Source organism: Callorhinus ursinus, unplaced genomic scaffold, assembly GCF_003265705.2.
Source record: "Callorhinus ursinus isolate GAN/ISIS: 27379988/994484 unplaced genomic scaffold, GSC_fseal_2.0 scaffold84, whole genome shotgun sequence".
Lineage (NCBI taxonomy): Eukaryota > Metazoa > Chordata > Mammalia > Carnivora > Otariidae > Callorhinus > Callorhinus ursinus.
In genome coordinates this window covers 2,619,137-2,633,253 of record NW_027397146.1, presented here as the reverse complement: position 1 = coordinate 2,633,253, position 14,117 = coordinate 2,619,137, and the positions used below count along the sequence as shown (strand labels likewise).

Genomic DNA, 14,117 nt, shown 5'->3' with positions numbered 1-14,117 from the left:
ATATATATATATATATATATATATATATATGTATATATAATGTAGTGCAGCAGTTCCCAAACATTTTGGTCTCATGACCCTGTTTGACTCTTAAGGATTATTGAAGAGGTACCTTTGGGTATTATGTATTATATCCATCAATATTTAGTGTATTCAGACTTGATACTAAGACAATTTTAAAGTATTTATTTATTCAATTAAAATAACCATGGAAGCATAAAAAACTTCTGAAAAAATCAAAAACCAAAAGATTGAGGGGAAAGAGTGGTATTAATTTACATTTTTGTAAATCTGTCTTTTTGATAAAGTTCAATTAGCCTAACGTGCAGTATATAATTAGTTTTTGATGTAGTGTTCAGTGATTCATTAGTTGCATATAACACCCAGTGCTCCAACAGATGAATGGATAAAGAAGATGTGATTCAAATATACAATGGAATATTACTCAGCCATCAGAAAGGATGAATACCTACCATTTGCATCGACATGGATGGAACTAGAGGGTATTACGCTAAGTGAAGTAAGTCAAGCAAATCTCTTTAATGTCTGGCTTCTTAGAGGACAACTGAACTCTACTAACTGCTTCTGCATTTAAATTATTGAGATGTGTTATTCTGGTGGATGTACATGAGGAAAATTGGGCCTTATACAGATATACCACTGGAAAAGGGAGAGGCATTTTAATAACCTTAAATTTTTTTAATTAAATTTAAAGAAAACTTAGAAGATAGTAAAGAGATGGAGGACATTAGGAGAAGGAAGGGGAAAATGAAGGGGGGTGGAAATCGGAGGGAGAGATGAACCATGAGAGCCTACGGACTCTGAGAAACAAACTGAGGGTTTTAGGGGGTTAGCCTGGTGATGGGTATTAAAGAGGGCACGTACTGCATGGAGCACTGGGTGTTATACGCAAACAATGGATCGTGGATCACTACATCAAGAACTAATGATGTATTGTATAGTGACTAACATAACATAATAAAATAAAATAAAAGATAGTAAAGACTTTCAGGCCAAGATGTTCAAAGAGGAACTATATCTAAATAATAAAACCTGATATTGCGGTCACTTTCTCTAGAGAGGTCCATTAATTCCAGGAGAAGGGGTTGAGCCTTTCGAGATATTGTGGACATTTTCTTTGGCACTATATAAAATTTAACGAGGGGTAATTTCTTTAACAGTTGCAAGGTGGAATCTGAAACTTTATTGTTGAAATTTTCACGCAGTGTTACACTAAACCCATCAGTCTATCTTGCACTTTGTTTCTTATTGAAGTTTAACTGACATAAAATATATTGGGCACACAACAGAGTGTGTTTCGGGCACACAACAGAGTGATTTGACAATTCTATACATTACACAGTGTTCACCATGATGAGTGTAGTTACCATTCATCACCATACAACGTTATTACAATATTGTGGACTGTATTCCCTATGTCATACTGTTCATCTCCCTGGCTTACTTATTTTATGACTGGAAGTTTGTACCTCGTAGTTCCCTTCACCTTTTAGGCCCCTCCCCCACCCCTCCCCCCTGGCAACCAGCAGTTTTTTCTCTGTATTGCTAATATTGATCAGTCTGTTTCTGTTTTGTTTGTTCATTTGTTTCATTTTGATTCCACACATAAGTGAAATAATATTGTATTTGCCTTTCTCTGACTGACTTCACTTAGCATCATATCCTCTAGGTTCATCCATGTTGTCACAAATGGCAAGATCTCATTTCTTTACTCCATTACATATGTGTGTGTATACCATATATATATAACATATATGTACATATATGTATACCATATATATATATATATTTATATTTATATGATACCATATCTTCTTTATCCACTCATCTATCAGTGGACACTTAGGTTGCTCCCATGTCTTGGCTATTGTATATAACGTTGTGATGAACATAGGGATGCGCATCTTTTTGAATTAGTGTTCTCAGTTTCTTTGGTTGAATACCCGGTAATGGAATTACTGGATCATATAGTATTTCTACTTCTTTTGTTTTCTTCTTCCAAGTTTTTATTTAAATTCCAGTTAGCTGGGGCACCTGGGTGGCTCGGTCGTTAAGCGTCTGCCTTCGGCTCAGGTCATGATCCCGGGGTCCTGGCATCAAGGCCCACATCAGGCTCCCTGCTCCACGGGAAGCCTGCTTCTCCCTCTCCCACTCCCCCTGCTTGTGTTCCCTCTCTCGCTATATCTCTCCGTCAAATAAATAAATAAAATCTTACAAAAATTTCCAGTTAGCTAACATGCAGTGTCGGATTAGTGTCAAATGTAGGATTTAGTGATTCATCACTTACATACAACACCCAGTGCTCATCTCAACAAATGCCCTCCTTAATCTCCATCAATCATTTAACCCATCCCCCCAACAACCTCCCCTCTCCAGCAACCCTCAGGATGTTCTCTGTAGTAAAGAAGAGAGTTAAGTTTTGTGGTTTACCTCTCTCTTTTTTCCCCCATGTTCATCTGTTACGTTTCTTAAATTCCACCTATGAGTGAAATCGTATGGTATGTGTCTTTCTCTGACTAACTTATTTTGCTTAGCATGATACTCTCTAGCTCCAACCACATCATTGCAAATGTATATATATTATATTATATATATATAATATATATAATATTCCATTATATATGTGTGTGTGTGTGTGTGTGTGTGTAGTGACAACTTCTTTATCCATTCATCAGTCAATGGACATTTGGGCTCTTTCCATAATGTGGCTATTGTTGATAATGCTCCTATAAATATAGGATGAAGCCCAAAGCCAGCAGAAGCAGGGAAATAATAAAGATTAGAGCAGAAATAAATGATATAGAAACAAACAAAAACCCCCACAGTAAAATAGATCAATGAAACTGGAAGCTGGTGCTTTGAAAAAATTAATAAAATTGATAAACCCCTAGCCAGACTTATCAAAAAGAAAAGAGAAAGGACCCAAATAAATAAAATCACGAATGAGAGAGGAGAGATCACAACCAGCACCACAGAAATACAAACAATTGTAAGAGAATATTATGGAAAGTTATATGCCAAAAAATTGGGCAATCTGGAAGAAATGGATAAGTTCCTAGAAACATATAAACTACCAAAACTGAAACAGGAAGAACTAGATCACTTGAACAGGCCAGCAAAGAAATTCAGTCCGTAATAAAAAATGTCCCAACGAATGAAAGTCCAGGACCAGATGGCTTCCCAGGGGAATTCTACCAAACATTTAGAGAGGAGTTAATACCTATTCTTCTCAAACACTTCCAAAAAATAGAAATGGGGGGAAAACTTTCAAACTCATTCTACGAGGCCAGCATTACCTTGATTCCAAAACCAGACAAAGACCCCACTGAAAAAGAGAACTACGGGCCAATATCCCCGATGAACATGGATGCAAAAATTCTCCACAAGATACTAGCTAATAAGATCTAACAGTGCATTAAAAGAATTGTTCACCACAATCAAATGGGGTTTATCCCTGGGTTGCAAGGGTGGTTCAGTATTCACAAATCAATCGACATGATACACCACATTAAAAAAAGAAAGGACAGGAACCATACGATCCTCTCAATAGATGCAGAAAAAGCATTTGACAAAGTACAGCATCCATTCTTTTTCTTAGAAAAGATTTTATTTATTTTAGATAGATAGATGATAGATGGATGATAGATAGATAGATAGGTAGATAGATAGATAGATAGATGATAGATGATAGATAGACAGAGAGAGAGAGAGAGAGAGAGAGAGAGAGACACAGGAGGGGTAAAGGGGAGGGAGAGGGGCAAGCAGACTCCGCATTGAGCATGAGCCCAACACGGGGATCAATCTCATGGCCCTGAGATCATGAGCTGAGCTGAAATCAAGAGCTGGATGCTCAACTGATGGAGCCACCCAGGTGCCCCACAGCCTTCATTCTTGATAAAAACCCTCAACCAAGTAGGGATAGAGGGAACATACGTCAACATCATAAAGGGCGTACGTGAAAGACCAGTATCATCCTCAATGGGGGAAAACTGAGAGCTTTTCCTCTATGGTCAGGAACAAGACAGGGATGTCCACTCTCACCACTGCTATTTACCATAATACTGGTATTTCTACTTCTCTAATTTTTTGAGGAACCTGCATAGTGTTTGCCTGTACAACTGACGCTATTTGTGGATGACATGGTACTATATACAGAAGACACTATAAAGACTCCACCAAAAATCTATTAGGAGTAAGAAATGAATTCAGTAAAGTTGCAGGATACAAGATTGATATACAGAAATCTGCTGCATTTCTATACACTAATAAAGATGAAGGAGGAAGAGAAATTAAGAAAGCAAGCCTATTTACAGATGCACCAACAATAATAATACGTAGGAACAAATCTAACCGGGGAGGGGAAAGACCTACACTCTGAAAACTATATAAGACATTGGTGGAAGAAATTGAAGATGACACAAACAAATGGGAACATATATGATGCTCATGGACTGGAAGAATTAATATTGTTTAAATGTCCACACGACCCAAAATGACCTACAGATTCCATGCAATCCCTATCAAAATACCAATGGTATTTCCCACAGAGCTAGGACAAATAATCCTAACATTCGTATGGGATCATAAAAGACCCTGAACAGCCACAGCGATCTTGAGAAAGGACAAAGCGGGAGGTGTCACAGTCCCGGATTTCCAGCTATACTACAAAGCTATAGTAATCAAAACAGTATGGTACCGGCACAAAAATAGACACATTGGCCACTGGAACAGAATAGAGAGCCTAGAAATAAGCCCACGCTTATCTGGTAGATTAATCTGTCACAAAGGAGGCAAGGATATACAATAGAGAAAAGACCATCTCTTCAATAAATGGTGCTGAGGAAACTGGTCAGCAACACGCAGAAGAATGAAACTGGACCCACCTTCTTACACCATACACACAAATAAACTCAAAGTGGATTATAGACCTAAATGTGAGGCCTGAAACTATAAGACACCTAAAAGAAAACATGGGCAGTAATCCCTTGGACATCAGCCTTAGCAACGTATTTATGTCTCCACAGGCAAGGGAAATAAAACTATTGGGACTAAAAATAATTTCTTAGTATTGTTAACTATCCAGTTAGTGATAAAGTTTCTTCAATTGTATTCAAAACCATTCAAAACCATTAAGCAATAGTAAGCAACAGTAAAAAAAAAAAAAAGTTTTTTTTTTTTAAACAGTTTGATTATTGGAGTCAGAAACCAAATAATTACCATACATTGTGATTGGTAGAGATGTCTCTTAAGTCCCTTTTAATCTAGAGGATCTTCCTCCATATTTCTCTTGTTTCTCTTTCTTTTTTTTTTTATTGCAGTAAAGTTGACATAACATTTAGCACTTTAATCATTCAGGAATGTTTAGTACTTTCACAAAGTTGTGCAGTAATCACCACTAATTAGCTTCAGAACATTTTCATCACCCCAGAAGGAAACCCTCACCCATTAAGCAGTCACTCTCCATTCCCCCACTTCTCAGGCTCTGGCAAACACTAATCTGTTTTGTGTCTCTTGCGAGTTGCCTATTCTGGGTATTTCATATAAATGGAATCAAACAACATGTGGTCTTTCTTGTCTGGCATCTTTGGCTCAGCATAACGTCTTGAAGGTTTATCCGTGTTGTAGCATATATCAGAACCTCATTCCTTCTAATTGACCAAATAATATTCCATTGTATGGGTATACCAAATTTGTTTATCCATTCTTCATTTGATGGAAATTTGGGATTATTTCCATCTTTTGGCTGTTGTGAATAGTGAATAGTGCTTCTATAAACATTCTTGTACAAGATTTTGTTTAAACCCTTGTGTTCTGTTATTTTGGGTGTATATGTAAGAGTGGAATTGATGAGTCACATGGTAGTTCTATGTTTAACCTACTGAGGAATCGCCAAATTGTTTTACATGGTGGCTGCACCATTTTGTATGTCCACCAGCGATATATGAGGGTTCCAATTTCTCCACATAGTAATGTCCCCACTTTCATTTCTGATTTTAGTAATCTGACTCTTCTCTCCTTTCTTAGTATAGAATCAGTACTGCTTTTATTTTCTCATACTCTAGGGAGATAGCAGCTTCATAGGCTTCCATGTGTGCCTTTCCATATACTGTCACTTGTGCTGATATGAAGATGGTGCCACCCACCAAGTACGTGATTGCCAACTATATACTGAGAGCCTGGAGAAAGAAAAGGAAAAAAAAAAAAAAAACCCTGGGTGATCCACGGAACCATTGGATTTCCTGTCAGATTAAAATGAGGCAGAACTCCATTATTATCTAGACTTCAGAAGCCCCTTTATAAGCAGAGAACTCATCTTCAATATAGTTTTTTTTCAAATGCAGGTATCCTCCTTACCACGGTGCACATGTACCTCGGTAAACAGACACGGGATTTTGGGAAAGGCTTGGCTGGGTTTTTCTGACCTCCACCTTAATCAAGGCTCTGGGCCCATGGGCTGACTTAGACCCTGACACTTGGTGGGGGACTAATGTTTTCCACGACGGTTGCTAGCATCGGCTTTCTGCTTACCAGCTCTCTCTTTTCTTTCTTTCTTTCTTTTTTTCCTTACGAAAATCAAGTAATACCCCCGCCAGCTGTCCATACATCCAGACCCTAGAACACTACTACCTACCATCTATACTATCTATATTGCCAGAGATTCCGGTCAGTCAAATGAGAGTGACTCCACCCTGGCCTTGCTGCCCGGTATGGTAATGATGCCCGCCTTGCCCCTGGTAGTTTTGTGCCACCACTGGGACCCTGCCTTTTGAGAATCCTGTCGTCTCCATTGATTGCTAGTTCCATGCCATCATCGCTTGCTTCCGACAATGGTTTGCAGAGGAGAGTCAGCACTGGGCTCTTCACAGATGCCAGTGAAGGATGAGTGCCTTATTTGAGTAGTGATTTCTCTGCCCTCCAAAGAAACAGAGGCTGGAGGTAGGACGTCTGAACTCACGTTATAAATCATATCTAAAAGCCTACTCCCCTGGACCTTCTCACCAATTCCTCGATTTTCTCTGCCTAGGAAGTTCCAGTATTTCCATGTCATTTACTGTAGACTCTTGTTGTCCACGCTTTTATAACATGCACATTATAGGGGCCCTTAAAGGGTCTGGGTTGGCCCCTTTAAGGACATCAAACCCTGAGTCACAGCTCTGTGTTCCCACGTTAATAAGTTCTCTCCATACTGACTTACATTCTGCTCCCTGTCTTGCGGGACCAACATTCTCAAAATCCACTGGCACATATATTATCTCGCTTCATGCAAGTACATATGAGCCAGGTCCTACAGTGTCTTCTGAATGTAAGGCATTTCCCATCCAAACCAAACTGTATTTTTTTTTTCTTGTGCTGTCATCTTGCTTAGTCTTACCTACCCTTGTTATTAGTCCGATAGTAATGGAAGTTAGCCGAGATTAATGTTGAATAAGAGAAGCAACATTTGTTTGGGTGGGGCTGCCTTAGATGAGGTCTTTGCAGGGTCTCCAGGAACAAGGAAGCTTCTCCAGTAGCAAGAGTTAGGGGGCTGCTAATGCCCAGGTGAGGTTTCAGGGGATTCTGGGTATTCAGTGTTCTCGTGCTCATCACCTTAGTGTGTCTCGGGGTTCCACTTTGTCAGATCCGTACATAAATATGGAGAACTGTGAGTTCTGTGCCTGCCATCTCCATGCATCTCTGCCAGCCAACAGTTACGGTCAGGGACTCATGTTCCACCATCTGCCTTATGACCAGAGGAGAGGAGGTCTCCTTGATCCAGTAGGTTAGGGTGGGTGACAGGTTGGGCTATCCCATCAGACACACACACACACACCCATGACAGAGAACCAGTTTAGGGCCATCTTAGAGCCACCTTAACAACTGCTCAGGCGGGGAGGTATCTCGGAGTCTACACAGCCAGCCCCCCACATCCGGCTGCACACCCCAAATGTGATCCTGGTTCAAGTGGAGAAGAGATGCATGTTCTAGGCATGTTGTCCTCTTCAGTGAATGCCTCGGGCAAAAATGACACCCCAGGAGGGGCCAGGTCCTCTCCCTTCACCCGAAACCAAGAGATACTCACAAACTCACAAGTATGGGAAAATCCAGGGTTCTGGTTTCACATATAGGCAATCAATCCATGATGCCGATAAATATTTCTCACTAAGAATGTGAGGTAGAGCATCACAGTCATCTTAGAAATTAGATTGTCACCTGGGTCCCAAGATTGTCATCTTCTTTCTATGGCACCTGAAATTTATCCTCAGATCAGAGTCTTAAACCACATCTTACTTGCTCTACCGACTCACAATGCTATGGAGGGATGGAGGGATGGAGGGATGAGGGGGTGAATGGGTGGATGGATGGATGGAGGGATGAGGGGGTGAATGGGTGGATGGATGGATGGAGGGATGAGGGGGTGAATGGGTGGATGGATGGATGGAKGGATGAGATAGGGAAGAAAATAGTAGAATGTAGAGCCAGATATGGCTATATGAGAAGGCTGACGTTGAGTGACGTATTTGATTCGGAGAGACGCGATGTTTATGGAAGACCTAAAACGTGTTGTTCCAGTGTACAAGGTCCACATAGAGCATGGAGACGGGGTGTTTCCAAGTACTTTTCAGGACCATGAAGAGGTCATGTGGATTAGCCCAGGCAGAATGCCTCAGGAGTCATTGGTGTCTCTCAGGCAGAGCCCAAAGAAGGTTCTGATGGGTCTGAAGCTTACACAGTTTGGAAGGCCCTCTTCTAAAATGATGAAAACAAGCATGAAAGTGAGTATTTGTTTAGGATGAGAAGGAAATTCATAATTAACTTTAAAAGATGATGACTAAATCACTGAAATCCCAAAATAGTACGCACACACACACACGCACGCACGCACGTATGTATGTGCATGTACATACATATACATATTTAGAGGCACCAACTCTGTGGTTGTACAGTCTAAAGTATGATGAAACAGAAATTCAAGGTGAAAGATGCAGTGGTTTTATTGTGAATCAAAACAGCTAACGCTTACAGATTTTACACACACACATCTCATGGCCACATGAACACATAACATGGGCCTGTGAGTGACAGTTGACTCCCTCTAAGAATAAAAATGCACTTGGGTTCATGTTACACCTTTAGTGTTTATTTTCACAACAAGTTTTAAAAGTAAACTAGCTTTCCTGACATTTTTTTTTTTCCCCCTCAAAAAAATCTTGTTTCAAGTTAGGAGAACGATTCATGGGCTTCAGAATTTATTACTTTTAGTTAGATACGTTTCACTGTATTCTGACAACAGCCATATTTAGCCAAATGGAGGATTTTCTGTTGCCCATTGCTGAGTTCCCAGGTCCTCGTCCATCTATTGCTCAAGCAGCCGGGAATGACCCACTAGCCTGCAATTATAACTGTTGGAACCCGTCAGGGCTAGTCAATGAATAAGTCAAAAGAGAAAGCTTGCTTGGTAGGGGACAAATGACTGTGTTTTAGGGGACACAGGTCCGGAACACAGCACAGGCTTCCCTACGATTTGTGTCACTTAGATGGGCTCCTAGCAGTGAGCTTGAATTCGTAGGTCTAAAAGAGCTAAACTGTGTGTATGATTACTCTCGTTGTCTTCCACATGGGGATAAACCACTACGTGTAAAGCATCCAGTCAGTTAGGAAGACAGCCGGGAGCCTGTCTGTTTTAGGAAACCACTTAGCCACCGAACAAGAGCTACTTCCCTAAGTGGAATCTTAGGGAAGCGAAGAGTTAACAGTCTTGCACAGGCTGACAAAATGTTTACTGCACGTTGAGATTTCGCTCATCCACTTGTGGGCTGCATGCAGACGACCCATTAACTTTGGATTCCAGACTGCTTTTCCAAGAGCCATCTGAAGGTAGTGACAGTGTATAGAAAACACCTCTGCTGTTGGCTTCACCCCTCAGGGCTATTTTTCCCCAAACAAATAAGCATGGCAGATCGAATTCAGGAATCATCTCAAGAAGGAATCCAATCATTTATACTGAGGGGTCGCAAAAAGAATGAGAAATCCGTGTGAAGTTTCTGTGTAAACATCTATCTTAGATTTCAAGAAACGATTGTGGCTTAAGGTCTGACACCAGGGGTCTTTCATGTAAGAAAAGAACGCGCATCCTATATTAAAATATGAAGTGCTGTCAAAAGCAACATTATGAAAACACCTGGACAGCTACGCATCCGAGCAAGTAGAGGGAAGTACAACTGTTTGCAGTATTTTAACAAAATTAGTTTGTGAAGCATTTGGGAACCAGCAGTGATGATGGCCGTGCTACCCGTAAGTGCTAGAGATCGCTCCAAAAATGAATCCAGCGTGTTCCCGGGGTCTCAAATTTACAGAACATATTTACGTGCCATAGAGAAGGGAAGGATCACACATTTCATACAGACAGGGCGGTGAGGGGTCTCCCTGCTAAAGTGCGGGCACAGGAGGAGTTATTTGGCTTTGGCCCTTGTTGCTGATCTCTTTCTCATTTCCTTTAGGATATTTTTATCAAATAGCTCTTTTTCCCGGTAACGCACGGGTGGCCCCTGTAGGTACTTTTGTTCTGCCTCCTTGTAACCTAATCCATCGAGTGCAGCAATTGAACAAATGATTGCTTCTGGCAGAAGAACTTCCAGAACAAAACTCACTTTGTCGTCCCTTGTCAGAGTCAGCGTTTTCTTGTCTATCTGTTTGTAGATTTCTTGCAAATGTCTTACCACGACATCCAACTGGTCTTCCTCCTCCAGGTACGTTTCAATGCAGATGACGTACCTGCTTGAATTCAGAAATGATGCCAGCCACCTGGACTCTTTCCTGCCTTTGACAATGTCCAGAAGATGGTGATCAGCTCCCTTTTTTTTCACGATGAAGTCCACGAGCTTCTGGTTGGCTCGGTCCCGAGCAGCCCTCATCCGGTCAGGGAGAATTTTCTTGCAGGGCCTCTTCCCGCCCAGGGAGGCCTCCTCTTCAGAATCTTCCAGGTCGGCATAATTCACCTTTGGGAAATCAATCTCCACATCCGCGTCTTGGATGGCTTTCCTAATTGGGTAACTGATGTCGGCAGCGTAATAGTCCAGGAAAGAGCCTCCAAAAGACCCGTGACTCAGCCCTTCTCTGTAGTGGGAAATCAGGGAGAAACACCAGTTCACACTTTGCTCGTACACTTTCCCGGCTCTCTTCATCAGTTTTTCTTTCTCTTTACAGTCCAGATGCTTTAATCTTCGAAGAGGAACTCGAATGCCACTCATTTCACCGTCCATGTTTGCCTCAATCAAAAGCACCCTTGCCGTCTGCTCTGTTTGGCTGACACTCTTTACCACCGCTGGCCAAAATGGGTGATTCTGAAATTTGAACCAGACCATCATTCCTCCTTCAATGGGACAAGGCTCCTGTGGAAAAGCCATGCTTGTCGGTTGTCCCATTTCCTTGCTGACGTCCTTTCTAATAGCAGTGGTGGGGTTAATAGCCTTTGAGTTGACGGAAGGCTGAAGTTCTCGCAGCCCTTTCTCGGACTCTGGTACCTGCAGCTTCCTTTTTCTGTTTGCCAGACGGAGTGAATAACGCAGCTTCAGGTTAGGGGCACTGGAGGATGCTGCCACACCTTCCAAGCCTGGCTTCCGGGGACCCTCTCCGTGGTCCTCGACATTCCCGGAGAAGGCAGAGCATTCGGAGGAGACGGCCAGGGTCTTTGGGTAGGTGCCCTGTGCCTCTTCTTTCAGCGCCTTGGGTACCGTGCGGTTGAACCCCGGTGGCAGAGATGGAAGGGCGCCTCCATCTTTAGCACCTGTGCCCTCCTCCTTGACTGGGCAACGCAAGGACCTAACTCTTGAGGTGTCCCTCTTTCCCTTGCCCTCTTTCTCGTAAGCGCCTTCTGAAAGTGACGGGAAGTTTGGGTACGTGCTGGAGCTTTGTGAGGACTCCACTTGCATTTTCCTTGGAATGGGAGCGACGGTTCTGTGTGCCTGTGGTCGGCCACCGTCTGGGGCGTCCTCACTCTGTGAACATACCAGCAGCGATTTGAGTTTTTTGCTTTTCCTAAGACTCCTCAGTAAGCTCCCTTTGGGCTTCCGGTGCTTTCTACGAGATCGCTTTTGTGGTCCCCTTGGGGACGGCTTAACGGTCTCTGGATCATCGGATGCTCTTGCTGGACCCAGATTTGCTCTCTCATTCAGAATCTCCAGGGCCACTGTAAGAGCGTTTCTGTAGGGCACTTCCTGTCCTGGCGGGACACTGGCCTTCGACCCGGCTATTAGCAAGGAGGTAATGTATTCAGTTTGAGACTCATTTAGGATCTTTATGTCTGTGCTTTTCACTTTAATTTTTTCATCTACGGAGAGTATTTCCACTTTCAGAGAAAGTGCCCCTTTCCTCTTATTTTTCGGTGAGATCCTAGATCTGGACAAAACCTTTGCTGGCCAAAAATGGCCTTTCCAATTGCATAGGACATACTCAGCATCCATTATGATTTGAGTTTCCTCTCAAGAGGTAATTAAACGGAGGTCGAGAGGTCTGGCCATCATGCTGGCAGGCATGGCGGGTCTTCCCTAAAACAATGTTGTGCACCACACCTTTTTGGCCTAGGACCGCAGAGGGCTTACAGCTTGCGTGGCCAGTCCTTCTTCACCCCAATCTCCCAGGGTCGCTGGAACTTGTGTTTTGAATGGACTATACTGGAGCATACTGGAATGTGGGAAAGGAAAAGAGGAAAAGTATTAGAAAAAAATTCCTTTTGTGAAGGTAGAAGAACATTGGTCACTGAGAATTGATAAGAGATAAAACAAAGAAATATAAAGAGTGTGTATCAGACAGGGGGTAAATACATGGGAAGTATCCGGGGGCGGGGGGGGGCGGGGAGGGGGGAAGGCAGAAGATACCAGAGGAATTTTATTACTCTCCAAAACCCAACTTCTTGCCCTGCTTGTTACTACTGCAGTGCTAAAGAGCACCTGTGTGGGGAGGCGGGTGTCATTTTTCCAGATCTCATTTGTGTTATTGGACATCCTGTGCCTTTTGGGCTCTCTGGGGCTCATCCTGGGGGAATGCTTCAGCTTTCATTTTCTGGGGGTTCCAGTGCCACCCTGTGCACCCCAGGAAGCCAGAGGTGATCTCCAGCCTACAGGCACTGAACGTCAGCACAGTGTTGTGTTCCAAGGGCATGAGCTTAGAATCCAGAGGCTCACGAAGGTCATCATGGTGGTTACTGGAACCATCCTTCGTAAGGATTGCCGCAGGCATGGGCCATTGGCGGTGACCTGCCCTTTTTCATTTCTCTATGGTGGCTTAAAAGGCTGTTTCCCCTGCCCCCAGCACATATTTGTGGAAAGAAGTGGCTGTAGAGTGGGGAGCAGAATAAACCACACCCCAAATGTCAACATGAAACGATTGCAAATGAAATGGTTAGTAAAATGGGAACGTCTTACAGAACACCACGGAGGTCAGGGGAGGCGAGGTTCTGTGAGCTGCATCTGTTGATTCACACACTCCGACTGCTTGTCCGGCAGGCCCTTTGCTCTGCTCTGTGCTTCTGAAGTGCACGCTCCTTCCAGGGATCAAATGACAGCAAATGTAGATACTCAGGACCTACTACGTACCCCTAAGGTTAATCTAGAAAATCAGAAAAGCAGATGGGAAATTAAGCCAAAGAAACGGGGATGGATTCATCCTTTGCCCTTCCCCAACTCTGGAATGTAGCCCATTCGGGAACAGAAATGTTCGTTAAATCTCGTTTATAATGTAGACATGTCTATTTGCTTCCTTCTTTTGCTTGTCAAAGTTATTTCCACGTTAAGCTACTTAGTTAAGGCTAGTCCTCCTATTTCAGAACCGTGGGAACTACTGCTTTCCTAATAGTCTTTTTTGTCTGTCTTGGATGCATAGATTTCATAGTAGCAGCTTGTGTGTGTGTGTAACAAAAATGGGGTCTATAATATAAGTGTGTTTTGGTGTTTCTCAAGTAACATTAAATGGGTTTGTGGAGAACATAAAACGGGTAGAATATATATATATATATATATAGAGAGAGAGAGAGAGAGAGGAGATATATATATATATATATAGGAGGCAATACATTATAGAATGTACGTTATACATTATAGAACGTATAGGTAGAATACATA

The 14,117-nt window shown here is 42.4% G+C and overlaps 1 protein-coding gene and 2 long non-coding RNA genes across 4 annotated transcripts in view; 1 reads left to right on the top strand and 2 right to left on the bottom strand.

Annotated features, from left to right (window-relative positions):
* Positions 1–14,117, top strand: part of LOC112816428 (uncharacterized) — a 55,775-nt gene that overhangs the window by 32,431 nt on the left and 9,227 nt on the right. The window contains exon 3 of one of the 2 annotated variants that reach the window (XR_012376761.1): positions 388–520. The exons of the other annotated variant lie outside the window; for it this stretch is intronic. This is a non-coding gene — a long non-coding RNA (uncharacterized lncRNA). The remainder of the gene's footprint in view (positions 1–387; positions 521–14,117) is intronic. 2 annotated transcript variants of the gene reach the window in all.
* PWWP4 (PWWP domain containing 4) lies at positions 10,406–12,488 on the bottom strand. The gene has a single exon (XM_025862805.2). The coding sequence runs from the start codon at positions 12,459–12,461 to the stop codon at positions 10,452–10,454; it is 2,010 nt and encodes a 669-aa protein (XP_025718590.2). The 5' UTR covers positions 12,462–12,488; the 3' UTR covers positions 10,406–10,451.
* LOC141371657 (uncharacterized) overlaps positions 12,567–14,117 on the bottom strand; it is a 9,086-nt gene continuing 7,535 nt past the window's right edge. The window contains exons 2-3 of the long non-coding RNA XR_012376762.1: positions 13,422–13,605; positions 12,567–12,681 (exon numbers count right to left, since the gene is read on the bottom strand). This is a non-coding gene — a long non-coding RNA (uncharacterized lncRNA). The remainder of the gene's footprint in view (positions 12,682–13,421; positions 13,606–14,117) is intronic.

Coding starts and splice junctions, on each gene's coding strand:
- PWWP4 (XM_025862805.2), bottom strand. CDS start 12,461: ATGGATGCTGAGTATGTCCTATGCAATTGGAAAGGCCATTTTTGGCCA.